Here is a 24645-nt window from a genome sequence, read left to right as displayed (position 1 = left end):
TGGTCTTGCTGTTTTAATGGTTCGCGATGGTTTTTGCTGCAGTTTGGGTGGTGAAGACTTCCAAGGTCGATGATGATTCACTCCAGCGCACGAGCCAAACCATCCACAGAGTTCCTTCCTTTCATTTCTCAGCGACTGACAGCTTTGACACGGTGACACAGCACAAGACGAACAACTGTTTTCTGAGCACTTACGCCAAGAGCTCACCCTCAGTTGCGCGGATATTTGGCAGCCTTTCTTGATCAACGATGAAAGTTCTTGCCTCGACGCCGAAATAAGGCCCTTCGATTCACGATGACCCCTCACCACGAGTGCGCGTAACTGCATACCGCGACAGCGCCTACAACATCCATTTTTCAAGACATGTCAGAATACTTCTGATGTTCCAAATCCTAGCCTTCGTGATGTTTGAGCCCAGCTGATGCGGACAGCGTCGTATCCATCTGCCGAACTCGCTACTTGTACCGACGCCAACAGGTCGTTCCCGCATTGCCAAGCAGAGGCGCTTCGAAATGATCAAGCCCAGGCCGCCACCCATGCTTCGCAACGAGTCAACCCATGCCAGCCAAGGAGCTGCCCCGCAAAATGTTCCAACCAAAAAGAACGCCGTTCATGCTGGCGGTGTTCGCTGCAGGTCTTATATGGACTCGGTAAGCATCTGCACGGTGAAGAGCCCCTGCTCGAACACTCTCCACATGCCGCGGAAGAATGAACCATTGGAGCTAGTCGAGGCCCGAATCGATCCTTTCTGCCTCAGAGCAACTGCCGAATCTTTCACTCATATTCTGGTTCTACGCCGTGATTACGCTTGGGAAGGCAGTGAGGCAAGCTGTAACGGATAGCCATTATTCTTATATGGACTGTGCTCTTCCCCAGATTCTTGACCCCAGACTAACGGGTTACACCCCTGACTCACGGACTGGACTGTGTGGGGCCACAGTGCGACAACGGAGGAGTTTTCACAGATTTTGATCGTTCCCATCCATCAAGAACACTCATAGACTTCATCATCATGGCAGGTTATGAGTCTGCAAGCGCAGAGAAAGGGCAGTCTGTCCTCTGTAAGTTACGCCTCCGGTTCGGCATCGACGAGAGCTGACATGAAAGCGCAAGACGAACGCGGAGTTACCTCACCCAGTGACCGCTCCACTGATGAGTTCACATGGACTGAGGAAGAAGAGACAGCCGTCCGAAGAAAGCTGGACAGAGTCATTGTACCGTTGACTACATTTCTCTACTTGTTGTGCTTCCTTGACCGGTGTGTATGAGAGCTTTGCGCCACCAGCATGTTCTGACATATTATAGTGCCAACGTCGGAAATGCACGTATCCAGGGTATGGCGAAGGACCTGAACCTTGTTGGTTACCGATTTAATTGGGTCACTTCGATCTTCTACATTGTCTACATGTTCGTCGAGGTACCTAGCAATATTCTCCTGAAGAAGATCGGACCAAAGTGGTATCTTCCAATGCTTGTCGCTGGCTTCGGATTCGTTTCGCTCTGCACAGCTTTCGTCCAGAGCTTCCAGGGACTACTAGCTGCGCGGGCTATGCTCGGTGTCTTCGAAGGTGGTGTCATGCCGTAAGTGAATTTCATTGCACGGTGTCGCGTTGACTCACGTCCTCTAGTGGTCTTGCGTTCTTCATCACGTGCTTCTACAAGCGCAACGAGCTGCTGTTCCGCATCGGTATTTACGTCTCGGCCGCTAGTATGGCTGGTGCATTTGGAGGACTCTTGGCTACAGGGTAAGTCATTGAAACCAATTAACTATCGAGATGGTCTGACAGATTATTTCAGATTAGCCCGCATTCCTCCATGGGGCGCATCCTCCATGATCATTCACACCTGGCGTAACATCTTTTTCTTCGAAGGTCTTTTTACTCTGATCGTTGGTGCCGCCGCACCTTTCTTGATGCCGACAGCCCCAGGAGAGTGCTGGTTCCTGAATGAGCGCGAGCGAAGGATTGCGCACGATCGACTGATCTCAAAGACTGGAGCTGGAGAGCACGAGAAGGTTCGACCTCGCCACGTGAAGAGAGCGGTGTTCAACATCACCAACTACATTTGCGCTTTTGGATTCTTCTTCATCAACATTACTGTCCAGGGTATTTCTCTATTTATGGTGAGTGTTTTGGACTGCTACGGTGTGGCTAAAGCTAACGTTTGATACAGCCTACCATTCTGAACGACCTTGGCTGGACTGCCACCAAAGCTCAGCTTTACTCAGTTCCTCCTTACGTATGCGCGTGTCTTGTCGCGATCGGTATCGCGTTCGCTAGCGACAAGACCAACCGCCGTGGCATTTACCTGGCCATCTTCACAATACCCGCAATTGCCGGCTTCGCTATTTTGCGATGGGTCACAGATCCGAACGTGCGTTACGGAGGTATCTTCTTGATCACAATTGGCGCGTTCCCTGGTGGCCCTGGTTTCCTTGCTTGGGCAACCAATAACGCAGGCAACCCCTCTGTACGCGCAGTCTCGACCGCATACGTTGTTACGCTCGGCACAGCTGGTGGTATCCTTTCAACCTGGACTTATGTCGCTAAAGACGCGCCCAAGTACCCAACCGGTCACACCATCAACTTGGCAGGTCAATGCTGCGTCTTGATTCTGGCTGTCGCTGGTATAATCTATTCGAAGTGGGAGAACAAGCAACGCGATTTGGGCAAGCGTGATCACCGCCTCAACGGTTTGAACGAGGAGCAGATCCGTGATCTGGGCTACAGGCATCCGGAGTTTCGCTACATTCACTAAATAATGGTGTGTTCCGGAAAGGGGTGTGAGCCTGAATTGGCGCATTTTCATATTTAACAGCATTTCCATTGACTCAACTCATGGATCGAATTGAAATCTTCGACTCACTTTACTGGTGTTCGACAATACGTGATGTGAGCTCGAGCGATGACGTGATGCCGGCCTAGGATGACATGCGGAGCAGTCGCTGGCGCAGTTATTACACATACCTGTCGTGGTACCTGAACAAAGCTTGTTCCTACCACTGACATCTGTTTTCCGTTGCTACGATTTCACCCGACACGACGTTGGTGCTTACAGAGCGTGGTGTACTCATTTGCCCCGCATCTCCACTCCGGTACGCGCCCTACGTGTTGAATCCCATATCCTATAAAAGAAGCATCTCGTCCTGAGAGGCGCGTGGTCACCCATTCATCAGTTACTATGGCATCTGAACTTCCTAAAAGAGTGCTCATATTCGGTGCTACCGGGGTCATCGGCAAGTTTATCATTGAAGAGATTGTCAACGCCCGGTCGGCATTTGACAAGATTGGTCTCTTCACCTCGCCAGAGACTGCAAAGAACAAACGCGACGAGATCAATGGATGGGAAGAGAAGGGTGTCGACATCAACGTTGGTGATGTAAACTCCGAAGAGGACGTCAAGAAAGCCTATGAAGGTATTACCCAAGTCACACGACACCTCGAAGTTATGCTCACGCTTGTAGGCTATGACACCATCATCTCAGCCCTCGGCCGCAATGCAATCCTAACCCAAATTCCTCTCCTCAAGCTCGCCGAAGCCTCTTCATCAATCAAATTTTTCTACCCCTCCGAGTACGGCACAGACATCGAATACAACCCATCCTCCGCCAACGAAAAGCCCCACCAACTCAAACTGCAAGTACGCAAGTTCATTCGCGAGAAAGTTAAGGAGCTGAGAATCACTTACCTGGTCACGGGACCGTACTCAGACCTATTCTTCGCGCCAAACAAAGACCCGCGCATTGGTTCATTCAATGTGAAAGGAGAAGAGGCAACGCTGCTAGGTACTGGTGAGGAGAAGGTTAGTTTCACGACGATGAAGGATGTGGGAAGGTTGCTCGTTGCAGCTCTCAAGACGCCAACCGATTCCTCGGAGAGGATCTTGAAAGTCAACTCCTTCACAGCGACAGGCAAGGAGGCGCTTGCGGAGTTTGAGAAGCAGATTGGTGCGAAGTGGGAGGTTTCGTACACTCCACTAGAGGAGCTGAAGCAGTTGGAGAAACAGGCTTGGGAGGAAGATTGGCCGTCGAAGACTCCGCTTACGCTGAGACGTATCTGGACAGAGGGAGGGACATTGTACGAAACTAGAGACAACGGCAAGGTTAACTTCGATGATGGGCTGGAGACGTTAGTAGACCAGGTCAAGAACACCATCGCGAAGTACAGTTGAATGAATCGCAGGACCAGCCAATTGCGAACCAAGGCAAAGTATGCTACAAATATAATTGTAGCGTATGCTCATCGAACTATCTGGTCTGAGTGCGGTACATCTACCTTCCAACATACTTCAGTTCCAGCCACCTAGCAGGAGGGTAAATAATCATCGTCAAGCCGCACGCAACAGGCAGTCCCAAATCTGCACCGTTACCAACAAGCGCTGCAATAGGTCCTGTAAAGTACGTCTGATACATGCACAAGACAGCACCAACCCAGCCAACGATGAAAGCCAGCAGCGCTGCAAAGCCATGCGGAAGCAGATCCTTGCGGTTCCAAATCTCCCAGTCAAAGTTGCCTTTGCGGAAGATGAACTCATCCTGAATGGTCATAGTGATCCAGATGATTGTCCAGTATCCGATCAGACTCAGCCAGTTGATGAAGATGTCAAACAGCGAGTCGCGTCCGGCAATAGCGACGATCGTAAAGACAATGCAGGTGAACGTACTCCAGATTGGACGAGGGATCTTAGCCCACGGTGCGCCAAGCTGTTGCCAGTTGAGTGCTGCTGCATAGGTCCCCGGAATGTTGTTTGCTGCGATGCAGACGGTCAGGATAACACAGCAGAACTTGCCAAAAGCGTTGAGAGGACTGAAAGACTCAACGACGAGGGCACCGATACCGTGGTCGTTGAACGCTTTTTCCCAGTTCGGGTTCAGGAGCAGACCAGAGCCAAGACCAATGCCGAGAAACTCAATGAGGAGCTTGCCAGTGGTAATGCCACATGTTGTTGCCGCAAAGGTGCCCCATCGGTTGGTGGTCTTGGGATAGTACACGACATAGTCGGCGGATGCGGAAGACCAGCTGAGCGGTCCGGATGCGACAAGGAAGAAGTATGAAAGGCGGTTCCCGTGAAGAACAGCGCCAGTTCCGCGTGACGCTGTGTGGGTGTCGAAGTGCGGGCCAGCAACGCCAATCAGTACGAAAAGGACAAGGACAGTGGGCGCCCAAACGAACTGTTCGAACTTGTAGAACCATCTACTCATGGTTAGTTGGGTCCTCAAGAGGATTTGAGGTTGACTTACTTGATACCGAAAGTAACCACAACCCAGGTGATGAGTGCAACGATGACGATACCGACAATGACAGACATGCCGCCACCATTCACAGCAGAAAGCAGTAGGCCACCAACCAGACAGTCAATGAGACCGTACCCAATCTCGATCGCGAGGTTCAAAATGACACAGAGCTTGGATGGCCACCATCCCATCGTGTACTTGGCGACGTTGAGTGTGCGAAGTCCTGATCGAGGGCCGAATGTCGAGATGTAACCGGTGCAGACAGAACCGAATATGGTGCCAAACATGCAGATGAGGATCGAGTCCTTCAAGCCCAAGCCATAGCTGATAGGTCCGAGTACACCCAGAGTCAACTGGTTGGCTGTGCAATTCATGGAGAACCAACTGTTGTGTTGTCAGTATATGAGTTTGCTAAAAGATCCATAATACCTACATGGTGTACATGTGGACGTAGTCTTTCAATGACATGTCTCGCTCGCGCAGCTCCTCTGGAATCCTCTCAATGCCTCTGGCCTCGACACCACATACCGCATCGAGCTTGTTGCAGAAGCGCTGAAGAGCATTGACTGGTTGGCTGATACCCAGTTCGACGGTGGAAGGTGATCGATGAGTCGATGCATCGGCCTTCTCGAGGTCGGACATCTTCTCTGACATGGCAAAGTCTGGGGACTTGTCCGTAGCCATGAGTCAATCCTTGAGCAACGTCGATGGTGATGCTCAATATGTGGCAGACTATCAAGTTGGTGAGTTCTAAGGTCACAGTTGAAAGACTACCCCTTGAAGGAAGGATCCCGTAGCTTGGGATCGGCCACGATGATGAGTGGCCGCGTTATGTATCGGACTGGAATTCCCTTCATGCCCATGCGCACGTCCATACGTGGCTGCCGGCCTGGGACTCCAAGGCATGGGTCTCACGAGAGTGGGACGATCCAGTCTGTTCCAGGCATATGCCTATCTTCATAAGCGTATCCTATCTCCCCTATCTGCGATAGTCTCCCATAATCTGGGGTATACCAGGATGATCCACTGGGTCGCTGACAAGCGGATGATAATGATGGAGCCTCTGATAGTTGTGCCAAGTTGCGGGGGCGGCTCAGTGTGCAGAGCGGGCCGTTTACATCGAAGAACCAATCAGACTGCAGCCCTGGGAGCCGCCCACTCTTGGGGTGAATGCTCCCACTTTCGAGCGCATTATGAGACTTGAGAAGGACACGTGACTTCTCGAGCTCCATCAATGTGATAGTTCTACTTCTTGACAAAGAGGCTCACTTCTTGTCGTGGCACGTCTCCACTGTGCGGAGATCAATTGCTGCCCATTGAGCATTGCGTCATGTATCGATAGCTGCTTCTGCCATTGAGGGAGGTACAGGTAGATGCAGTGCACGTCTTCGATGATGGTCATGGCAGTAAGGTCCACGGGCGATACGGCTGAAGTGGCACGAACTTTGTTACTTTTGAAGTTCTGGTTGCAGTTCTGTCAGGATGTTAGCAGAAATGGACGAAGACTCGCGACCGTCAGCGCTCCGTGCAAGCACGTAAAGGGGGATTTGCTCGGGTCGCAATATGAAATTTGGCTGAGCGAAACCATAGTGTTGGTCAATGTATTCAATAAAAGACAGTCTACAATGAGTGCTCCGCAGTCAGTCTATCTCAATGTTACCAGATACCTCTTTATCCATATGAGGGTGCGTGAGCGCAAGGTGACCACCACCGAGGTGATCGAGGATCTCGAGATCTGTGGCAATGGTATCGGGGATCGAGATGGCATCAGCGATGCCGACAAACTCTTGTCCCGACTTGCGAACTGCTTTGACAATTCGATCGACCGGGAAAAGATGCTTGTGATCGAAGCACTCGGTCGCTCCGCTACGCTTCGACAAATCAAAGTTCTTCACACCGACAATGGTGATGACGTGGAGCCCAGCCGTTGCAGCGAGCTGGGTGGTTACGGAGCCGACAGAAGACGAGCCGCCGTAGACAACAGTTGTCTTTCCTACAGAAGGCAGGACTCCATCCTTCGGCGAAGGATAAGGCATTGCGAAGGATAGGGCAGTGCGAAGGGTCTAGAGCGCAAGCAAAAGCACCACACCATCAGTGAACAAAATAGAGAGTGGTAGTTGAGACGTCTTATGTTCGGACAAGACGGTATAGAGCCGAAAAGCGCCATCTTCAGGGCGGCCACTCCACAAGTTGGTGGCATGGCTTTCAAAGTCGGGCGTTAGTGCGTCTTTCGTTCAATCTCATCTCAGAAATAAATACGTGGCACGAGTAGAGTGTGAGAAATATGATCAATGCTTGCGCTAACATGCAATGCCAAATCCTATGCAAACACACCCATAAGAACGCCTTCGTGCAAGTCATGACAGATCGAAGTCCAACATCCACCTCACAGCTTCAACCCCTCAAGCGCCTCATCAAGCTCATCAATGTCCTTTTCGCCCTCCTTCTTCTCGACTTCCTTCCTCTTCCTATACTCTCTGGCCACAACTTCCATAACCTTCCCCATCTGCGTATCCAACCCCTCCTCTGCCATCTCACTCTTGACCCTCCTGAAGTTCTCCTTAACAAAAACCTGATACTCGCTCTTCTTCCCCTCCCCCTTCGCACCTCCACCTCGTGGTGCAGGTTTAGTCTGCACCAACGCTCCCTTACACTTCCCACAACTATGTCTCTGCGTATCCACACTCCTACTATGCCTCTTAAACTCATACCCGCAGCTCACACACTCCCAGACAAACTTATACTCAATCGCATAGCTGTGCTTGGTTGTGACTTCCACGCCCCTATCTGCGAAAGCGGCGGACACTTTGCGGCCCCAGGTTTTGAACTCGGCGCCGTGTGGATTATTTCGGATCTCGCTAATCATGAAGGTGAGCAGGTGGCAGAATTCGTGCGCCAGCACGTTGTAGAGACGTTCTTCGTCGTCGATGACCTTAGCTGCCAACTCGATACTACAGTGGTGCCTAACCTCTGTCTTGAAAGAAGGGGGCTCACCGGGCGAGGAGGTCTTGAGGCGGATCACTTCGCGGCGCCAGTTTGCGCGGCCGGCGGTTGTTTTGAGGGTTTTGGACCAGATGAGCTTGATGCCGCCGGTTGCGGAGGAGAGGCGGGTGATGGTGCCGGAGCAGATGGTGGTGTCGAGTTCGGCGAGGAAGGAGGTTGCGATGGAGTGCTTGCGTTCGGCAAAATCTTTGCGCTGTGCTCGGATCTCCTTGGCGGTTGGCTCAGATACGCTAGGAGCGTCTTTCTTCGGAGGCTTAGGACAGCAAATCTTCTTCTTCGGGCTTGTGACAAGGCTTGTGTACGCCTCGTCGCTGCTGCTTGCGTCTTCGAGATCCATGCCGCCCATCATCTTGGTGATGTCGTCGCGCCATTGCTGCTTTCTTGGTGACACAAGCTTCTTTGCAGGAGAGTGGCGGTCATTCCAGTCATTGACGACTTCAGGGTTCCAGAATGCGTCGAGGCTTGGTCGCAGATCTGGTGCTTTTGGAATGAGTGGCTTCTTCTTGGACGGCGAGACAAGTTTCGTAGGGCTTGCAGGTGCTAGTAGAGGAGTTGTCGGACGTGCAACCGGAGGTGCTTTGCACGGCGAGCGCTTCTTGGTAGGCGTAGGAGAGCTACAAGCTGGTCAGAACGGTGGCTACGACTATATTTTTGCGTGTGACATACTATGTGAGGAATGGCTGCATACCATCAGAAGAGGATGTCGCAGGACGTGAAACTGCGAACGACGACGAGCGAGCGCGTGTCGATTCTGGAAGGACGAATGAGTCTGGAGCTTTTGGTGAGTCTGTCAAATCGATGACTTCCTTCGCCCAGTTCGAGATAGTGCTGTGTCCCTTCCTGTGATGCGGTTGCATAGACACCAATGGCTGCGGCTCTTCCGGTTGCTCGTCTACTTGCTTTTGCTTTTCTTCTGAGGCGGCTTCCTCTACGTAGTCAGACTCAGAATCAGAATCGATGCGTCTTTGCGGCCGTCTTTGTCTTGATCTGACCGGCAGGATAACATCCTCATCATCTTCCTCTTCTTCTTCATGCTCTTCAGTTGTGGACTTTTCAGTACCAATCGTCTCGACCTGCTGCTCCTCTACCTCTTGGGCGACATCTTCCTCATCCCCGCAGAGTATGCTCGTCTCCTCTTCTGGCTCGGCCTCGATCTCCTCAACCTCCACAGCCACTTCCTTCTTCTCCTGCCTTATCTTTCTCGGACTCTGCAACTCCGTATCGTCTAGCACATCGATCCTCGAGCTCGCCTTCTTCAACTCCCTGCCTGCGACACTCCTCGCCAAACTCTTCGCATACATCAGGTTCTTCTTCCGCCCTAGATCCATACCGACCTCATATGTCCCACTCCTCTCCCTTCTAGCCCTCCTCTCAGACCTAGGCCTCTTCTCCGGACTCGCGAGACTCTCATCACTCAGCTTTCTCAGTAGGCGGCTGTTGCTTTCGACGGGTCGCAGAATACGTTGCTTTCGTGGCGTGAGAGTCAAAGTTGAGGGACTCGCATTCGACTTGGATGTATAGAAGGGGTCTTCCTGGAAGATTAACGATGGGTCTCCGAGATCGCGCTTCGAGGGCTTGGGCCTGAGCAGAACGTTCTCCTCGTCTTCGTCAGATGAGATAATGTAGCTGACTTCACGAACGGCCTTTCTAGGACTTGATCGTCGGGTCTGGTCTGGCTGCTGGAGGAATATGCTGGGCTCCAGCGGGCTGGGTTTGCGTAGGCGAGCCATTGCTGCGAACTTGGAGGGATCAATGGCAGTCAAGATGAGCGTAACAAATCGAACGACAGATAGGAATGTTCTCCAAAGAATGCCCAACAGGTGTGCACAATTATCACGAGTGGGATATGCGCAAGGATAATTTGGTCGTGGTGATGAGGTCAGTCTTGATGTTTGTTATTGGCCGTTGTCATGGCGATGGTGTTTGTCACGTGCAGATGTGATTTCCCACAGCCCTTGCTGATCCTGCGAACATGGGAATTTGCGATTATGACCTGCAGGCTTCGGTCCGACTATATATGAAGCACTTGGTGCACGGTGGAGTGTGGAGTTATCCGGTCACATCAAAGTTATCGTTCGCCAAGGACTTGATGAGGCGAAAAGGATACAACAGCTGACGTGAAAACCTCTGGGAATTTCACATTTTGAAGATTACAGCAGATTCAGAATGCGTGGAGTTGAAGATCGTATGAACATTTCGATTGCTGAATAAATAGAAGTCGTACATTGCATGCTAACACCGTCACAAATACAAGCCGAACCCAACCCTATTGAGCCCGGATAAGAGCCATAAAGAAAACTTCTTGCACGACAAATCCAATCAAGGGCTGCCAGGCCTCATGTTCTGAGCTTCTCATCCCTAGTTGGGATCTTCCTATCCATGTTCGTCATCGTACCCGGGTATCCTCTTCATATCTACATCCCCAGTGGCGGTTGGTTGCATCTCATCTCAAATGGTGCATGCATTTACTTGCGGTTCTTGGCCATGGTGTTGAGGGCGGAACCGTTCTTGAACCACTCGATCTGGCCCTCGTTGAAGGTATGCGAGAGCTTGACGTCGAAAGCCTTGTCACCGTTGGCGGGGTGGACAACCAGGGTGATGGGCTTGCCGACGGCGAGCTCAGTAGCCTTGATGTCAACCTTGTCGTTGGGGCCGATCTTCTCGTAGTCGGCGGGGTCAGAGAAGGTCAAGGGAAGCATACCCTGCTTCTTCAGGTTGGTCTCGTGGATACGAGCGAAGGAGCGGGTGATGATGGCAATGCCGCCCAAGTGCCTGGGCTCAAGGGCAGCATGCTCACGGGAAGAACCCTCGCCGTAATTCCAGTCACCAACGACGACCCACCTGATGCCGTTCTTCTTGTAGTCACGGGCAACGTCGGGGACGGCACCGTACTCGCCGGAGATGATGTTCTTGACCTTGTTGGCCTCACCGTTCTCCTCGTTGATGGCACCGATCAACATGTTGTTGGAGATGTTGTCCAAGTGTCCACGGTACTTCAACCAGGGACCAGCCATGGAGATGTGGTCGGTGGTGGTCTTACCCTGGCACTTGATGAGGATAGGGAGGTCAGTGGCATCCTTGCCGTCCCAAGCGTTGAAGGGAGACAGGATCTGGAGACGGTCAGAGGTAGGGGAGACAGCGACCGTAACCGACTCGCGGTCGGCAGGAGGAGCCTGGTAGGTGTCCTGGCCTGGGTCGTAGCCGTTGGCAGGGAGACCCTCACCGGAGGGCTCCTTGAGCTTGAACTCCTTGCCGTTGGCGTCCTTGAGAGTATCAGTGAGCGGGTTGAAGTTCAGGGTACCCGCAATGGAGAGGGCGACAACGAGGTCGGGGGAGGTAACGAAGGAGTGGGTGGCGGGGTTGGCGTCATTGCGGCCTGTGAAGTTACGGTTGTAGGAAGAGACAATCGAGTTGGCGGTGCCCTTCTTGACGTCACGGCGATCCCACTGACCTGCAGAGTGTTAATTGAGACCTAATAATGCAGTATGTTGGCTACAATGGGCTTACCAATGCAGGGTCCGCAAGCGTTGGCGAGAACCATACCGCCGAACTCCTCGAAGGTCTTGAGCTGACCGTCACGCTCGATAGTAGCTGAATCATAAGTCAGTGATCTGAATGCCTCCGGGCTTCGAAAAATTCGCCAGAATCGTAGACGCACCTCTGATTTGTTCACTGCCGGGGGTAACGGTGAACAGAGACTTGGACTTGATGCCGTGGTCCATGGCGTCCTGAGCAATAGAAGCAGCACGGGTCATGTCCTCGTAGGAAGAGTTGGTGCAAGAGCCGATAAGACCGACCTTGAGCTCCTCGGGCCAGTTGTTAGCCTTGACAGCCTCCTTGAACTTGGAGATAGGCGTGGCCAGATCGGGAGTGAAGGGACCGTTGATGTGGGGCTCGAGCTCGTCAAGGTTGATCTCGATGAGCTGGTCGTACTCGGTGCCCTCGTCCTCACGGAGCTCGTGAGCGTACTCGCGAGAGAAGTCACCAATGTGCTGACGCTTGGTGGCCTTCAGGTAGTCGTACATGCGGTCGTTGAAGGGGAAGACGGAGGTGGTGGCACCAATCTCGGCACCCATGTTGCAAATGGTGGCCATACCAGTGCAAGACAGGGACTCAACACCGGGTCCGTGGTACTCAACAATGGCACCAGTTCCACCCTTGACGGTGAGGATACCAGCAACCTTGAGGATGATATCCTTGGGCGAAGTCCAGCCAGACAGCTTACCGGTGAGCTTGACACCGATAACCTTGGGGGCCTTCAGCTCCCAGGGAAGACCAGCCATGACGTCGACGGCATCAGCACCTGGAAGTTGTTCGTTAGCCAATTGATTCATGGTTGGAGGAATTGCAATTGTACTTACCACCGACACCAATGGCGGCCATACCGAGACCACCGGCGTTGGGAGTGTGGGAGTCGGTACCGATGAGGAGAGCACCAGGGAAAGCGTAGTTCTCGAGGACGATCTGGTGGATGATACCAGAGCCGGGCTTCCAGAAACCAATGTTGTACTTAGCGCAAGATGTGGACAAGAAGTCGTAGACCTCCTTGTTGATGTCGATGGCGCGAGCCAAATCCTTCTCGTTGCCAACCTGGGCCTCGATCAAGTGGTCGCAGTGGACGGTGGAGGGAGTCGCGACGGAGGGCATGCCCGCTGACATGAACTGGAGGATGGCCATCTGGGCGGTAGCATCCTGGCAAGCAACACGGTCGGGGCGGAGCTTCAGGTAGCTGGTGCCGCGCTCGATGTCCTGGTTGTGAGGGTCGTCCAAGTGAGAGTAGAGAATCTTCTCGGCGAGAGCGAGCGGGCGGTTGAGGCGGCCGCGCACAATCTTGAGGTTCTCTGACATCTTCTGGTAGTTGATGTAGTTGCCCTTCTCCCAGTTGGTCATCTCGACCTTGCGGGAGAGCGGTGCATCGCTGACAGTAGCCAATGACCTGCGCGAAGCGAAGCTCTGGCCGACACGGCCGAGCCTCGAGAACCTCTGCATCTTGGATGGGGTTGAGGATGGGAGGAGTGGAGATGAGGAGTGATGGAGAGGGCGGAAGAAAAGAACGTCAGAAGCTGCCTCGAGCTGTCGATTATCAGACCTGTCCTGATTGGCTGCTAAAGCGACTCCACGGACCGTGCGGTGCTTGTTGCGGCAAGCCGAGGTCTTCCGCAAACGAATACAACGGCAGCCTTCACCCGCTGGGCCGCTGCTTCACGTGCTGGCGCGGTGGGTGTAAGGGTGGGTTTGTTTTTGGGGGGGAGGGGGGATGTTTCGTGTCAATTCGCTGCTTGCGCAGTCGTGCTTCACGAGGTATTTGAGTGGTTGCAGCGCTGAAAAGCTGCGAGCTGGTGCTTGATGTGTATCCGGTATGGCGTCACACGGCATTGCGGTGCATCCAACCCCGCGTGCGTGCTGCTGGGAACTCCAAGAAGCTTGATTGGCAGCGATTGGCATGATAGCAGTGCACAACCGGGAGCGCGCCACAACTGCAACTGTATTGATCCGGAAAAGTAAGCAGCAACGTCACTTTTTGGAGGTCTCCAGACCAGGCGCATAATTAGCCTCCGCGCAGCCCTGCTTTTGCCAAGGCCTAGAGCGCATTCCGCGAAATTTCTTCAGCGTCTGCAGGTCTCTGAACAGCCGCACGAGCCAGCGGCCCATAGCCGAGTCCTCCAGCCAGCACGACAACAGCCGACGGCCGCGGATACAGCCCGCACATTCAACCCACAGTGCCACGATGCCTGCCATCCGGGGACAAGACTCCAAGAAGAAGACGCGTAGACACACGCGCGACCTCGACCAGGTCCACGCTGACCTGCGCGACGAGAAGCACCTCGCAGAGTTCAAGAATGCGAAGCCCATAGAAGACCTGCCTGGTCTGGGGCAGAACTACTGCAAAGAATGCGCAAAGTTTTTTGAGAGTGAGGCCAACATGCTGGCGCACCAGAAGGGCAAGGTGCACAAGCGCAGGTATGATCTTGGATATGTTGGGGTGATGGATATGACCGTGCTAACAGTGCGCAGAGTGAAGGCCTTGAAGGAAGAACCGTACTCGATCAAGGAAGCAGAGGCAGGCATGGGGTTCACCACGAACAACGGCAAGCGCACCGCTGCGCCTGCGCCCATGGAGGTCGACGATGCTGTTGCGGCCTGAACTGGAAGACGATCACGAAGAAGGAAGCAGAAGATGTCTAGCCTTCTAGCATACACTTCGTATGGGGCAGAACATATCGATGAAATCACTACGCACGACCACGACGAGACGTTTGGCGATCGCAGATGAAGACTTTCATGCGAATGAGAGGTCTGCACTGGGAAAACGAGGGACATCTTGGGAGACCTGTGGCTACTGAAGGCTTCGACGGGCAGGCGACTTGCTGTCTTGTTGTATGCCTCAGTTGGGGGTTGCATATGCATTGCACGGCGTTCAAAAAATGGGAAACGATGCATTATAGAGGACACAAAAGTTCAAATGATACCCCAGCTACATCAGAAATGCTTACAAATGTACAAACAAGTCTTGTACATGCCTTGCGCTTTCAGAGCGTTAGGTACCCATTTGCTGTGATGCCTGAATCTGCCTGGTCGTAGCCTGAATGACTGGAACATCAAGACATATTGAGCACCAACATAAGAACACCAAAATGCGCGAGCAATAACTTCGACCCAAGCAACCGTGAACACTCAACTCCAGATCGTTTTTGAATCCTGACACCATGTCGTTCACAGAAACTCCCCTCTACGGCGGCGCCATCACCGTCGACCTGCCATCCAATTTTGCCGACACAAGGTTCGTTCTCAGATTTCCTTTAGCCTCATTCCAAGTCCCCTCCACATCCCGCACATCAGCAACACGCCAGCTAATATGGCAACAACACAGCCAGATCCGGGAAGTGCCGGACCATCAGGAGGTTTACCTAGACACAAACGGCTACTCATCCATCGTTTTCGAGATACTTGAGTATCAGGAAAAGGGCAGCGACGAAGCGGCGCTGCAGTACCATTTTGCCGACCTCATCGATGAGGAAGACAGCACGAATGTACTTGAGCAGGGGCATGCCGCGATGGCGAAGCTAAAGTAAGTATTCAATTCCTTCTCGTAGGTTGACGATGTTTCTGTGCACATGCCTACACATTCACACCAGGATCTTTGAAATCATCTTGGTACTCTTCTCATCCCAAATCAACAACTGACAGCATTGTAGCAACAAGCCAGTCTACACACTCCGCTTCATACAAACACCACCGCCCAACGCGAATCCCAATCGCAAGGTGCCTGAGTTCGTGTACATCCATCTCATGCTGCTGCGTCTGAAAGAGCAGGGCACAGACCTTATGATATCTGTCAACATCCCGCACTACCCTGGCGAGTATGAGAAGCCCAAGGAGGGCGAGGGTGAAGTTACGCAGTTGATGAAGGATAGCGAGAAGATCAAGGATAGGATATTGGAGAGCTTCGAGATCAAAGAGTGGGGTCTATTTGAGGGTTGAGCACGAAGCTTGACCGCCTCATCAGAAGCACATAAGAGGAGGAAGCTCTGGATACAGGATCAGCTACGGAGGCAACAGCCGTCCTGAACAACAACGCGACATCATCTAATTACAAGAACCTTTTAGACTTGCGCCTCTTTGCGCCCTATACGGTTGCCTTCTATTCCTTCTATATCTTCCCCATTCCTTCCCAGTTTCAAGTCATTGTTCAACAACCCACAGCCTTCATACAAAATCCCTGTCTTGTGTCCATGGGACAAAATGCGCAACTTTCGTACTCTTGGTGGTTCAATTTGTTCATGTGAGGCAGCTCGGCTTCGCATCCCCCCGTCCCCGTTAAGGTATCCTGCGCCGCAAACATAACGAAACTGATCCGCGACGCCGACGAACTACGTGCCTATGCGCTGCTCGGGTGCAGAATCATGACGGGTGCAGGCGCGATAACGCATGTAGGAAAGTGCGGGCCGGAGGATGTCGTTGCCGTTGTAGGACTCGGAGACGTGGGGTTGGCGGGGATTTGTGCCGCGAAGCAGCGGGGTGTGAAGAACGTCAGTGCCGTCGACCTTTCACAAGCGCGTATCGATCTAGTTTTACAGTGCGGCGCTACAGTCGGTCCTCTGTCAACGAAAGAGGGGCTCAAGGGCGAGGATATGAGTGTTGCGATCAAGAAACTGACGCCTGGCGGACTCGGATGCTCACATATCCTCGACACATCACCGAACGTTGCGGTGTTCGGGTAGTGCATGGAGGCGCTGCAGAAAAATGGGCGGTTGTTGCAGGTTGGCGTTAGCCGGTAAGGGCGAAGTATGAGTTGGATTTGCTGACGCATATGGTTCATGGGAGACAGCTGGTTGAGGTTATCGAGGGGGATAGAGATCCGGTGGAGGCGTTGCCTGAGCTGGTACAGTGGAGTAAGGATGAAATTCTGCCGGTGGAAGATGTTGAAGGAGTTTGGGGTGAAGAGGCTTGAAGAGGCGAGGCAGAAGATGGAAGAGGGGAGTGTGATCAAGAGTGTGTTGGTTTGGTGATTGGTATCGTACATATCCTATACTTCTATCTTCACAACTGATGAAACTCAAAGCAAACTTCTCTGGTATTCGACCCTGTCTTCTTCGTCGTTCCAATGGAGGCTGAGCAGGCTATCGGTGTCTCCAAAATCGCTCTCAGCGAGTTCCTTACCATGATGGTAATCTGGAAGAGCAATAAAGACACCGCCATCCGCCAATGATTTGGCATAGTAGAAATCTTTCTCTGTCACTCCCTTGGGAAGGAAGTCCTTCAACGGTCCACCTCCCCACCTTCGGCTGTCCCAGATGTTGTATCCATAGAGATGGTCCAAATCAACGGTAGCTCGATTCGCGTAGGTTGAGCTCCTGTCAATGTCGGCGCTGTCCGATACTTCCAAATCCGTGGCGGCGATAAGTTGATAATGCCCACTGGAGCCAACATGGCAATGATCTGTACCAGTATCGGGACTGCAATCACACCCATTCCGCTTCAAAAACATGCCACATAGTTTGCACCAGCTGTACGGATGCACTCTGACTCTTCTCTCCTGGCCCAGCTCAGAATGCCCGTTCTTGATCCATAGCTCGCAGCATAGGACTCTTTGGTGATTCTGGTTGTCGTTTGGAGGGTGCATCAGCTGTAGCTTGATCCCATCCATCCGTTCCAGCGCATCACCTCCGTTCACCATAGTAGAGCGCAGAAGCTTCAGAGCAGCGATGTTTCGTCTGGCGAAGTGGGGCGATCCATGCTGGAAATACACGTCAAGTTCCTCCAGATCCTTCACCACGCTGAGTTGAAACATCCACTCTGGAATGTCATACGGAATTACTGGCTGACGGAGTATGTTTATGGACTCTTGGTAGCCCAGCCAATTGCCTAGCATCCAGCTCCAGACCTCGACGCGTAAATACCGGAGATGGCATCGAGTTGCCAAGATATGACAAAGCTCTTCGAAGACCCCAGGCTCTACCCCGGTCAGATACCCTTCACCGTTCTCATAGTAACTTTCTTCTACTTCGAACTCGAACTCCCGGATTAGTCCAAGCACATGCGGTCGATCCTCTAGGAATCGTTTTGCCAAAGCAACAGAATTGCGTTTTGGTATCGGACTTGGCACATCAATTGAGAAGCGGGTCTTGCTGTAGAAGATAGGGCGTACCTCAGTGAGGACTTGACGGTTTACATTGCAAATGTTGAGCATGGGACCGTCCACGGGCCACCCCTCTGAGTTAGCTGATCCTTCAGATTGGTACAAACAGCCTTCAGGATCGAGTTCCTCAGTGGTGGAGTATCGCAGCATAATCTCTCCAGGAACTACCATGAGCTCGTAGATGCGATTCCTTAATTCAGGCGGAAGGTCGAGCAGGCGAAAGGGCTGCGCTTCTGGAGCAAGATCGGAAGCCATTGTGATGGGTTGCGGAGCTCATCAGCGGGCAGGAGGGTGCGGGCGGCGCTGGTGTTGGAGTGAAGGTAGGCTGGCGCTAGAAGCTGTCTGTTTGTCAGGGTCCTTCACGCGCACCTTCCCTTCTCGAGAGTGGGGCCGTGACGTAGGCGCGACTTCACCGTCACATCGTCAATGTCAACATGCACAACAGAGCACCTGCAACATGCTTGAGGAATCTGCGGAATCTTGGGATACGATATCGACGTGAGTAAGTCTCCACCATAGTAGTGTTGCGCTGGCCAGAGTCTTATGACAGTGAACGCCGCAGCGCAGGGGGATCAGTATCTTACACTGACTGAACTGATCAGTGATCTGCTATTCAGGATTTTCCTCATTCGCGCCTTCTCTCGAGGCAACTCCAGCTTGCTCTGCAGTTGTCTTCTCTAGGTAAGCTGCCACGCCTTTCTTCCTCGCTGCATTCCTACCCTTGACTCGCGATCGCAGAGATACCAGTAGATACCTTACCAAGTCTTTAGGCAACTCTCCTGTTTCGCAGCGCAGTGACTCTATCTTGCAGGTGCTTGCCATGTCCACGACTAAACGCCTTGCGGGAGAATGTTTTCCTGACTCTGTCCTCGTTCCGTTGATGGCGCGGCGGAAGAATCCAGATCGAGTTGTCAGGAATGATTCATGAACGAGAAATGACTGGCTTAGGGTCGCAGGTCCAACTTTGATTGCCAGCATGAAGGAAAGATCGAAAGCTGCGCGTAAGTTAGTAGTCACTGACACAAGATGATGATTTTACTATTGCTCACCTCATAGTGCTGCTTTGCAAAATGCGCGTTGACCTGCTTGGAGTATCCATGTCGCACTGCAATCGCCGTAATAGGTGCGGGAATGAGGGTGTTGTTGCGGGTGAGAGGTACGAGGGTAGCGGTGGATGAACAGCAGCTGTGCTTGCATCTTCACCTGGACCCGAACCAACGTGGCAGCTGCCATCCACAAAAGCCTCTGCGCTGGTCATTACTCTCTTTTCTCTCTTCGCCATTTTCCAGAACCATTGCACATACACAAAGCATACAACCCGCAACAATCACAACAACGCCTACGACTCACCACAATGCTGTTACCTCACCTCATCAAGCTCCTCGCCCTCTTCTTCTTCGTGATCACCATCACCGCTCTTCCAGCGCCGCCCTCGATTCTGGGCAACGCTGCCACAACGCCCTGCCAGTCCGAGTACGCGCGCTGTCTTCGCCACAACCACGATGTCGACTTCTGCCGCAACTTCTTGTGCAGCTACTACGGCGACAAGGTACCTTTCTTCTCTTGCTCGCTCAGCCGGCGGAATGACGCAGCTAACAAGAGGCCAGTGCACATCATGCCAGGCCGGCGACTTCACTGATTTCACTGACCTCGCTGCTACCCAACCCACCAGCGAGAACAACAAAGTCGCAGTGCAGGAAGTGGGCAAGCGTGAGTTTCTGGAACCTCTGCTGAACTCTTGCATCATCGTCTGTGTACACGCGTGGTGCCGCCCGCTGTGCATCAATCCTGCCCACCCTCCTTCTGGCTCCACAGCCGACATGATCGAACCCGCCGTAATCGCCAACACAGCAGACCTTCTTGCCACTACCAACGCGCAACCTGATAAACTGGGTATCCCACTCGGGCCTGGTACGACCACGGTTGTCCTGGGTCAGAAGGATAACGATGGCAAGACGGAGAAGTGCGCGTGGTTCTGCAGCCCAGACACATCGTCGTGCGAGGAGACCTGCTGGGTCCCGGACGGTATCCAGGATGCGGCTGTCACGAGTGGAGGTTTCCTGTCTGAAGACGATGCTATCGAAGGTTTGGTCGACTGCCAGATTGTGGACAAGAACGAGGTGGGCCGACTGATCGTCTGCGCTGTTCCTGAGGTCGACGGAGGAGACAACGTCGGCGCCGGTGACAAGGGCATGAACGGCATGCGTTGCATACTCTTCTGGCGTGATCGTAAGCCGCATCTTGTTTGCCACAAGGTGTGAATGCCCACGCCTGCTGCTGCTGTCAGCTTGCACTGGGCTTGGATAGCAAGATCCGGAGGCGCACTGGTGTGACGCGATGATTCCCTGACGATACCACATCGACTCTATTCGACTTCCACGAGCATGATGGAGCGGAGAGCGCCGGGACATGATGGTCAGGGTGGTTCTGCATGGCTTTTCCTGAGGTTTCTTTCCTGGATGATCTTTCGTGTTGATACGAAGTCCTGATCTAGCAGCGGAGTTATATGGTGGTCAGATACTGGACATATTAGCCATGTGCCTCTAATAAGGGCTGCTCCCCAATCGACTGAGATGGTCCGGGTGCCCAGTTGTGAAGGTATATATGTGATGTTCTTATACAGCGCCTGGCCATGCGACAAAACCCATGCTGATCTAGCTCTTGTACATATTATACAACAATGCTTCATCTTCCCCAGTGTGATCGTTTCCGTCTCGTGTGTGATGGAGCGACGTCTGTCGCTCGCCTTCCCTCTCAGATCTTCACATTCCCCTCCCCTTCAGAAACTCAGCAATTTTGTCTTTGTGGTGCCCCTTGACGATGACATGCTGCGTCAGCGCGTTGACCGTAACGTGCTCGTCTTTCTTCGCCAGCCATGTCTTCAGCTCCTCCCTCAATGCGTGCAGATCGCCTGTGACCTTCCGTACGGTTGTCAGATGCAGATTGCCGCCCCTCTTGTAGTCTGTGTAGATGGGCAGATTCTTGTTCGCTGACCGCGCGACATGATATCTTGGCGGCGACAACGGCATCTGGGGCTGTGTGGCCGGGGTGAAGGGGACGGTCTTGGCTGTCCGCGACGCTGTCTTCAGGTTCTTGGACTTTGACGGCGAGGCATGTGCGGGGCGGAGAGGAACCTCGGCGGGGGCCTGCGCAGAGTCGGACTCGGTGACGGCTTCCACCGCAGCAAGGTCGGCGGCGCGCGAGGCAGAGGATGTGGGTGCTGAGGGTGCCGCAGTGCTGTAGCGGAGGGTGGAGCGGTATGCGGCGGCCCTGGGGGCGGTGAGGGCGCGGAAGAGCGACATTGAGGGCTATATCCTGGACAATACGCCTGTGCGACGGCGAGGGCAGCAGTTGTGTGGGCGCTGCAGCGACTCTCTCGCTGCTGTCGTCGCGGCGATGTCTTCAACACCAAAAGTTAGCGTTGCAGGGGTGCTCGCTACGCACAGTCATTTTTCCTTCGACCTCCGCGCACCCCACCACCGCCGCCCACAAAGACGCCGCCAGTCTTCGCACCACGCGCCCACCAACACCACCGCGCACCGCCCACACACCCGCGCACCATGGCCGACGCAGCGACCGCGAGCGGCTCCGTCGCCGAGCAGTACAGCCTGCTGCCCCGGCTCATGCCCAACCTCGACCGCCATCTGCTCTTCCCGCTGCTCAACTTCTCCAGCGACGAGGATGCCGAGCAGACGCCCGAGCAGAAGAAGCTGCTGCTGGCCCTCCTGAGCCCCACCAACATGACCGACTTCGTTGGCCAGCTGCACCAGGAGGTCCACGGGCTCGACGAAATGCCCGCGGAGTTCACGCAGAAGCGCGAGCAGGTGCTGAGCAAGCGCGACGAGCTCGAGGCGGCGACCGCCAAGATCTCCGAGCTACTCGACGACGAAAACGTGGTGACCAACCTGCGGTCCGACAAGGCGCAGAACCTGCAGTACCTGAAGGAGAGCCACGGCGTCACTCTCGACGACGTGAACCGGCTGTACGAGTTCGGCCAGTTCCAGTACAGCTGCGGTGTCTACCCGCACGCTGCTGAGCTGCTCTACCGCTTCCGCGTGCTGGTGCGTGGGCTGCCTATCCAGTAGCGTTTCTTGGTGTTGTACGTTGTACTAATGATCTGTGACAGACCACCGACAACGACAGAGAGCGTGAGGCCACCTGGGGCAAGCTGGCCTGCGAGATCCTGTCCGTCAACTGGGACAGCGCTATCGAGGAGATCAACAAGATCAAGGAGCAGATCGACACACGCCTGTTCAACAACCCGCTCGCCCAGCTGCAGCACCGCACCTGGCTGATCCACTGGTCGCTCTTCCCCCTCTTCAACCACGAGCCCGCCCGCGAATCCCTCACCGAAATGTTCTTCTCCCCCGCCTACATCAACACCATCCAGACAAACTGCCCATGGATCCTGCGCTACCTGGCCGCCGCCGTCATCACCGGCCGCAACCGCGGCCGCAACTCGAATCAGTACCAGCGCCAGCTCAAGGACCTGGTTCGCATTGTCAGGCAGGAGGGCTACGAGTACACCGACCCCGTCACCGACTTCATCAAGGCGCTGTACATTGACTTTGACTTTGAGGAGGCGCAGAAGAAGCTCAGCGAGACCGAGGAGATTCTCAAGAACGACTTTTTCCTGCTGGGTGCGGCGGATACATTTGTCGATGCGGCGAGGCACTTGATTTCGGAGAGCTACTGCAAGATCCACCAGAGGATCGACATCAAGTAAGTACCGTGCGAAGCGACGCTGCGACCGCAGCGAGCTCCCATCAATCAACCTCGAATGTCGTGCTAATACACTTCCAGGGACCTCTCCACACGCCTCGGTCTGTCGCAAGACGAGGGCGAGAAGTGGATCGTCAACCTGATCCGCGACACACGCGTCGACGCCAAGATCGACTACCAGGCCGGCACAGTCGTCATGAACCACCCGCCGCAGAGCGTATACCAGCAGGTCATTGAGCGGACAAAGGGCGGCTTCTTCAGGACGCAGGTCCTGAGTGCTGCGGTTGCGAAATGAGCGTGCTGAGCGGAGCGAGCGCTGAAACACAGGATAGAAGAGCTGGGTGCCAGAAGAGCTGCTCCTGGGGATGCAGTGGGATGATGCAAAAGTCTGGGCGTTTGGGCTGATTCCAAGATCATGACGAGATGTGTGAAATGGGAAAAGTTCACATACTGCATGGCCACAGGCGTCTGTGTGAGCCTCGCGGCTCTTTATCTTTCTGGAAGTTAGGACGCAGCAAGAAGCTGTACTATAGACGCGAATGAGATGAATGAAGAAACACACCAAACAACGTTATAGTACGAGGCAACGGCGGTAGTCAATTGACAATCGCGTCAGCATGACTGGGTCGATCAGATTTGTTCCTGATACAGCAATACTGTGCAAATGGATAGTGCAATCTTCATGTCATACTCAGTATGTATTTCTCCTATTATCGATCTCATGACATCACCAAACCGCTCATTACAACCCCCAGCATCTTCTCAGACGCTCAACACGAATCGAATCCTACGAAACAAAGGAATAGACCAGCACAGCCGTCTAGGAAGGATTGTAAGAAAAGAAAAACCATCGAGTCTTTGCCACAAGCGGCTTGCGGTCTGCACCAACCAAGCCAGCAACCCCATGTCTCGCATCGACCATGGAGCAGGCGGTCAAGATGGACGCGAGCTCAACGACGCAGTCACATAAACCACATCATCTACACCCCAATCAGCTGCCACACATCAAAGTACTGCGCGAGGTTACTCACCGGTCCCTTCTTCTTCTTCTTCTCCCCATCCAACATCCCCTCCATGCCCACCTCACCCTCCACCTCACGAGCATTACCAGCAGCTGTGCCGGCTTCCATCCTAGCATTAATCATTTTGGCCACCCCATCCTCACTCATCTTCGGCACTGCGGTTCCACGGTCCCGCTTCGCCATGCCCATCCAAGCCTTATTATGCATCACACTCAGCTTCTCGCCTTTCGCGTCGTTTGTCGCTGATGGAGAGGGGGGGCCATAGTAACCCCCTGTCTCGCTCTCCTCAGCACTGGAGCTCGAGCTACTCACACGCGTCGACAGTGTCGACGGCGTTGGCGTAGGAACATCCCAGCTCGAGTTGGTCGCGTCGGTGTACGTCCCCGTCGTAGGTGCAGGGGGCGTATAAACTTTGCTCTCGGTAGGTGTGGGCGTGGGCGTCGAAGTGTCGATGGGCCACGAGGAGAACGTGCCATCGGTGAACGTCCCCGTTGGCGTGGGCGGGGGCGCGTAGCCGCTCTTGCTAGCAGACTCGAAGGAGGTGGGAATCGAGTCGGAGAGCGTGTTCGTCGTCTCGCCCACCGGAGAGCTTGAGGATGGCGTGTAGAGAGAAGAGCTCGATGAGTATGTTGTCGTGGGCGTGAAGACCGGTGGCCAGGGTGGGAATGTGATAGATGAGGATGAGGAGCGTGTGCGTGTTAGGGTTAAACGGGTAGATGATGAAGGCGTGAGAGTGACGTTGAGGCTTGATGACGGGCGTGAGCTGCGACTGCTGTATGATGGCGTTGGGGAGCTGGAGCTGGAGGGGAACTCGAATGTTATGGATGATGGGACATTGGGGATGGAGGTGTATGAAGAGTAGTAGATGGGTGTCGAAGAGGGTGTTGGGGTGGTCTGGTAGCTTGAGGATTCTGATGATGAGGGAGTGTATGAGGGCCAGGTGTACGAAAAGCTTGAGCTTGATGATGGAGTGGGAGAAGATGGAGTGGGAGAAGACTCGGTGCTGGTGTCGGTTGGTACAGTGA

At 53.7% G+C, this 24645-nt stretch overlaps 13 protein-coding genes across 13 annotated transcripts; 5 read left to right on the top strand and 8 right to left on the bottom strand.

The window, feature by feature from the left end:
* The first annotated feature begins 580 nt into the window (after positions 1 to 580).
* On the top strand, positions 581 to 2858 carry BU25DRAFT_388095 (MFS general substrate transporter). Its single transcript, XM_033704459.1, has 6 exons — positions 581 to 1061; positions 1114 to 1258; positions 1306 to 1581; positions 1629 to 1745; positions 1798 to 2122; positions 2173 to 2858. The coding sequence occupies exons 1-6, from the start codon at positions 1013 to 1015 to the stop codon at positions 2755 to 2757; spliced, it is 1497 nt and encodes a 498-aa protein (XP_033564171.1). The 5' UTR covers positions 581 to 1012; the 3' UTR covers positions 2758 to 2858.
* Positions 2859 to 3072: 214 nt separating this feature from the next.
* On the top strand, positions 3073 to 4220 carry BU25DRAFT_262398 (NAD(P)-binding protein). The gene is made up of 2 exons (XM_033701746.1): positions 3073 to 3415; positions 3464 to 4220. Exons 1-2 carry the CDS (start codon positions 3181 to 3183, stop codon positions 4168 to 4170), a joined length of 942 nt encoding a protein of 313 aa, XP_033564170.1. The 5' UTR covers positions 3073 to 3180; the 3' UTR covers positions 4171 to 4220.
* A 50-nt stretch (positions 4221 to 4270) lies between these two features.
* Positions 4271 to 5887, bottom strand: BU25DRAFT_335732 (uncharacterized protein; the record flags this gene model as incomplete). Its single annotated transcript, XM_033702595.1, has 3 exons — positions 4271 to 5192; positions 5240 to 5617; positions 5667 to 5887. The coding sequence occupies 3 exons, from the start codon at positions 5885 to 5887 to the stop codon at positions 4271 to 4273; spliced, it is 1521 nt and encodes a 506-aa protein (XP_033564169.1).
* Positions 5888 to 6873: 986 nt separating this feature from the next.
* Positions 6874 to 7269, bottom strand: BU25DRAFT_419632 (uncharacterized protein; the record flags this gene model as incomplete). The annotated part of the gene is made up of 1 exon (XM_033707952.1): positions 6874 to 7269. One exon carries the CDS (start codon positions 7267 to 7269, stop codon positions 6874 to 6876), a length of 396 nt encoding a protein of 131 aa, XP_033564168.1.
* Positions 7270 to 7510: 241 nt separating this feature from the next.
* Positions 7511 to 10079, bottom strand: BU25DRAFT_408568 (uncharacterized protein). Its single transcript, XM_033705847.1, has 2 exons — positions 8903 to 10079; positions 7511 to 8850 (listed from the first exon to the last, which is right to left on the bottom strand). The coding sequence occupies exons 1-2, from the start codon at positions 9964 to 9966 to the stop codon at positions 7620 to 7622; spliced, it is 2295 nt and encodes a 764-aa protein (XP_033564167.1). The 5' UTR covers positions 9967 to 10079; the 3' UTR covers positions 7511 to 7619.
* Positions 10080 to 10441: 362 nt separating this feature from the next.
* BU25DRAFT_388083 (aconitate hydratase-like protein) lies at positions 10442 to 13680 on the bottom strand. The gene is made up of 4 exons (XM_033704458.1): positions 12598 to 13680; positions 11895 to 12539; positions 11744 to 11827; positions 10442 to 11687 (listed from the first exon to the last, which is right to left on the bottom strand). The coding sequence occupies exons 1-4, from the start codon at positions 13223 to 13225 to the stop codon at positions 10702 to 10704; spliced, it is 2343 nt and encodes a 780-aa protein (XP_033564166.1). The 5' UTR covers positions 13226 to 13680; the 3' UTR covers positions 10442 to 10701.
* A 284-nt stretch (positions 13681 to 13964) lies between these two features.
* BU25DRAFT_335763 (zinc finger-containing protein) lies at positions 13965 to 14381 on the top strand (the record flags this gene model as incomplete). Its single annotated transcript, XM_033702597.1, has 2 exons — positions 13965 to 14197; positions 14252 to 14381. The coding sequence occupies 2 exons, from the start codon at positions 13965 to 13967 to the stop codon at positions 14379 to 14381; spliced, it is 363 nt and encodes a 120-aa protein (XP_033564165.1).
* A 562-nt stretch (positions 14382 to 14943) lies between these two features.
* Positions 14944 to 15718, top strand: BU25DRAFT_419628 (Mog1p/PsbP-like protein; the record flags this gene model as incomplete). Its single annotated transcript, XM_033707951.1, has 2 exons — positions 14944 to 15305; positions 15433 to 15718. 2 exons carry the CDS (start codon positions 14944 to 14946, stop codon positions 15716 to 15718), a joined length of 648 nt encoding a protein of 215 aa, XP_033564164.1.
* Positions 15719 to 16793: 1075 nt separating this feature from the next.
* Positions 16794 to 18131, bottom strand: BU25DRAFT_489378 (uncharacterized protein; the record flags this gene model as incomplete). The annotated part of the gene is made up of 1 exon (XM_033711418.1): positions 16794 to 18131. The coding sequence occupies one exon, from the start codon at positions 18129 to 18131 to the stop codon at positions 16794 to 16796; it is 1338 nt and encodes a 445-aa protein (XP_033564163.1).
* Positions 18132 to 19119: 988 nt separating this feature from the next.
* Positions 19120 to 20475, bottom strand: BU25DRAFT_262257 (uncharacterized protein). The gene is made up of 2 exons (XM_033701745.1): positions 19227 to 20475; positions 19120 to 19121 (listed from the first exon to the last, which is right to left on the bottom strand). The coding sequence occupies exon 1, from the start codon at positions 20285 to 20287 to the stop codon at positions 19490 to 19492; it is 798 nt and encodes a 265-aa protein (XP_033564162.1). The 5' UTR covers positions 20288 to 20475; the 3' UTR covers positions 19120 to 19121; positions 19227 to 19489.
* A 163-nt stretch (positions 20476 to 20638) lies between these two features.
* On the bottom strand, positions 20639 to 21178 carry BU25DRAFT_419625 (uncharacterized protein; the record flags this gene model as incomplete). Its single annotated transcript, XM_033707950.1, has 1 exon — positions 20639 to 21178. One exon carries the CDS (start codon positions 21176 to 21178, stop codon positions 20639 to 20641), a length of 540 nt encoding a protein of 179 aa, XP_033564161.1.
* Positions 21179 to 21418: 240 nt separating this feature from the next.
* On the top strand, positions 21419 to 23257 carry BU25DRAFT_489375 (eukaryotic translation initiation factor 3, subunit 6). Its single transcript, XM_033711417.1, has 3 exons — positions 21419 to 21937; positions 22003 to 22598; positions 22680 to 23257. Exons 1-3 carry the CDS (start codon positions 21437 to 21439, stop codon positions 22891 to 22893), a joined length of 1311 nt encoding a protein of 436 aa, XP_033564160.1. The 5' UTR covers positions 21419 to 21436; the 3' UTR covers positions 22894 to 23257.
* Positions 23258 to 23578: 321 nt separating this feature from the next.
* On the bottom strand, positions 23579 to 24622 carry BU25DRAFT_456388 (uncharacterized protein; the record flags this gene model as incomplete). The annotated part of the gene is made up of 1 exon (XM_033710023.1): positions 23579 to 24622. A coding segment is annotated over one exon (1044 nt), but the record flags the coding sequence as incomplete, so codon positions are not given.
* Positions 24623 to 24645: the final 23 nt, after the last annotated feature.

The sequence above is a fragment of the Macroventuria anomochaeta genome (genome assembly GCF_010093625.1).
Source record: "Macroventuria anomochaeta strain CBS 525.71 unplaced genomic scaffold BU25scaffold_8, whole genome shotgun sequence".
Classification (NCBI taxonomy): domain Eukaryota; kingdom Fungi; phylum Ascomycota; class Dothideomycetes; order Pleosporales; family Didymellaceae; genus Macroventuria; species Macroventuria anomochaeta.
Note: the sequence above shows the minus strand (reverse complement) of the source record. Positions and strands in the feature narration are given on the sequence as shown.

Coding starts and splice junctions, on each gene's coding strand:
- BU25DRAFT_489375 (XM_033711417.1), top strand. CDS start 21,437: ATGGCCGACGCAGCGACCGCGAGCGGCTCCGTCGCCGAGCAGTACAGC. Junction 21,938..22,002: donor TCTACCGCTTCCGCGTGCTG/GTGCGTGGGCTG, acceptor GATCTGTGACAG/ACCACCGACAACGACAGAGA. Junction 22,599..22,679: donor CACCAGAGGATCGACATCAA/GTAAGTACCGTG, acceptor ATACACTTCCAG/GGACCTCTCCACACGCCTCG.
- BU25DRAFT_408568 (XM_033705847.1), bottom strand. CDS start 9,966: ATGGCTCGCCTACGCAAACCCAGCCCGCTGGAGCCCAGCATATTCCTC. Junction 8,851..8,902: donor ATGCAGCCATTCCTCACATA/GTATGTCACACG, acceptor ACCAGCTTGTAG/CTCTCCTACGCCTACCAAGA.
- BU25DRAFT_262257 (XM_033701745.1), bottom strand. CDS start 20,287: ATGTCCCGGCGCTCTCCGCTCCATCATGCTCGTGGAAGTCGAATAGAG.
- BU25DRAFT_388083 (XM_033704458.1), bottom strand. CDS start 13,225: ATGCAGAGGTTCTCGAGGCTCGGCCGTGTCGGCCAGAGCTTCGCTTCG. Junction 12,540..12,597: donor GGCCGCCATTGGTGTCGGTG/GTAAGTACAATT, acceptor AACAACTTCCAG/GTGCTGATGCCGTCGACGTC. Junction 11,688..11,743: donor CGCTTGCGGACCCTGCATTG/GTAAGCCCATTG, acceptor AACACTCTGCAG/GTCAGTGGGATCGCCGTGAC.
- BU25DRAFT_388095 (XM_033704459.1), top strand. CDS start 1,013: ATGGCAGGTTATGAGTCTGCAAGCGCAGAGAAAGGGCAGTCTGTCCTC. Junction 1,259..1,305: donor TTGTTGTGCTTCCTTGACCG/GTGTGTATGAGA, acceptor GACATATTATAG/TGCCAACGTCGGAAATGCAC. Junction 1,582..1,628: donor TTCGAAGGTGGTGTCATGCC/GTAAGTGAATTT, acceptor CACGTCCTCTAG/TGGTCTTGCGTTCTTCATCA.
- BU25DRAFT_262398 (XM_033701746.1), top strand. CDS start 3,181: ATGGCATCTGAACTTCCTAAAAGAGTGCTCATATTCGGTGCTACCGGG. Junction 3,416..3,463: donor CGTCAAGAAAGCCTATGAAG/GTATTACCCAAG, acceptor TCACGCTTGTAG/GCTATGACACCATCATCTCA.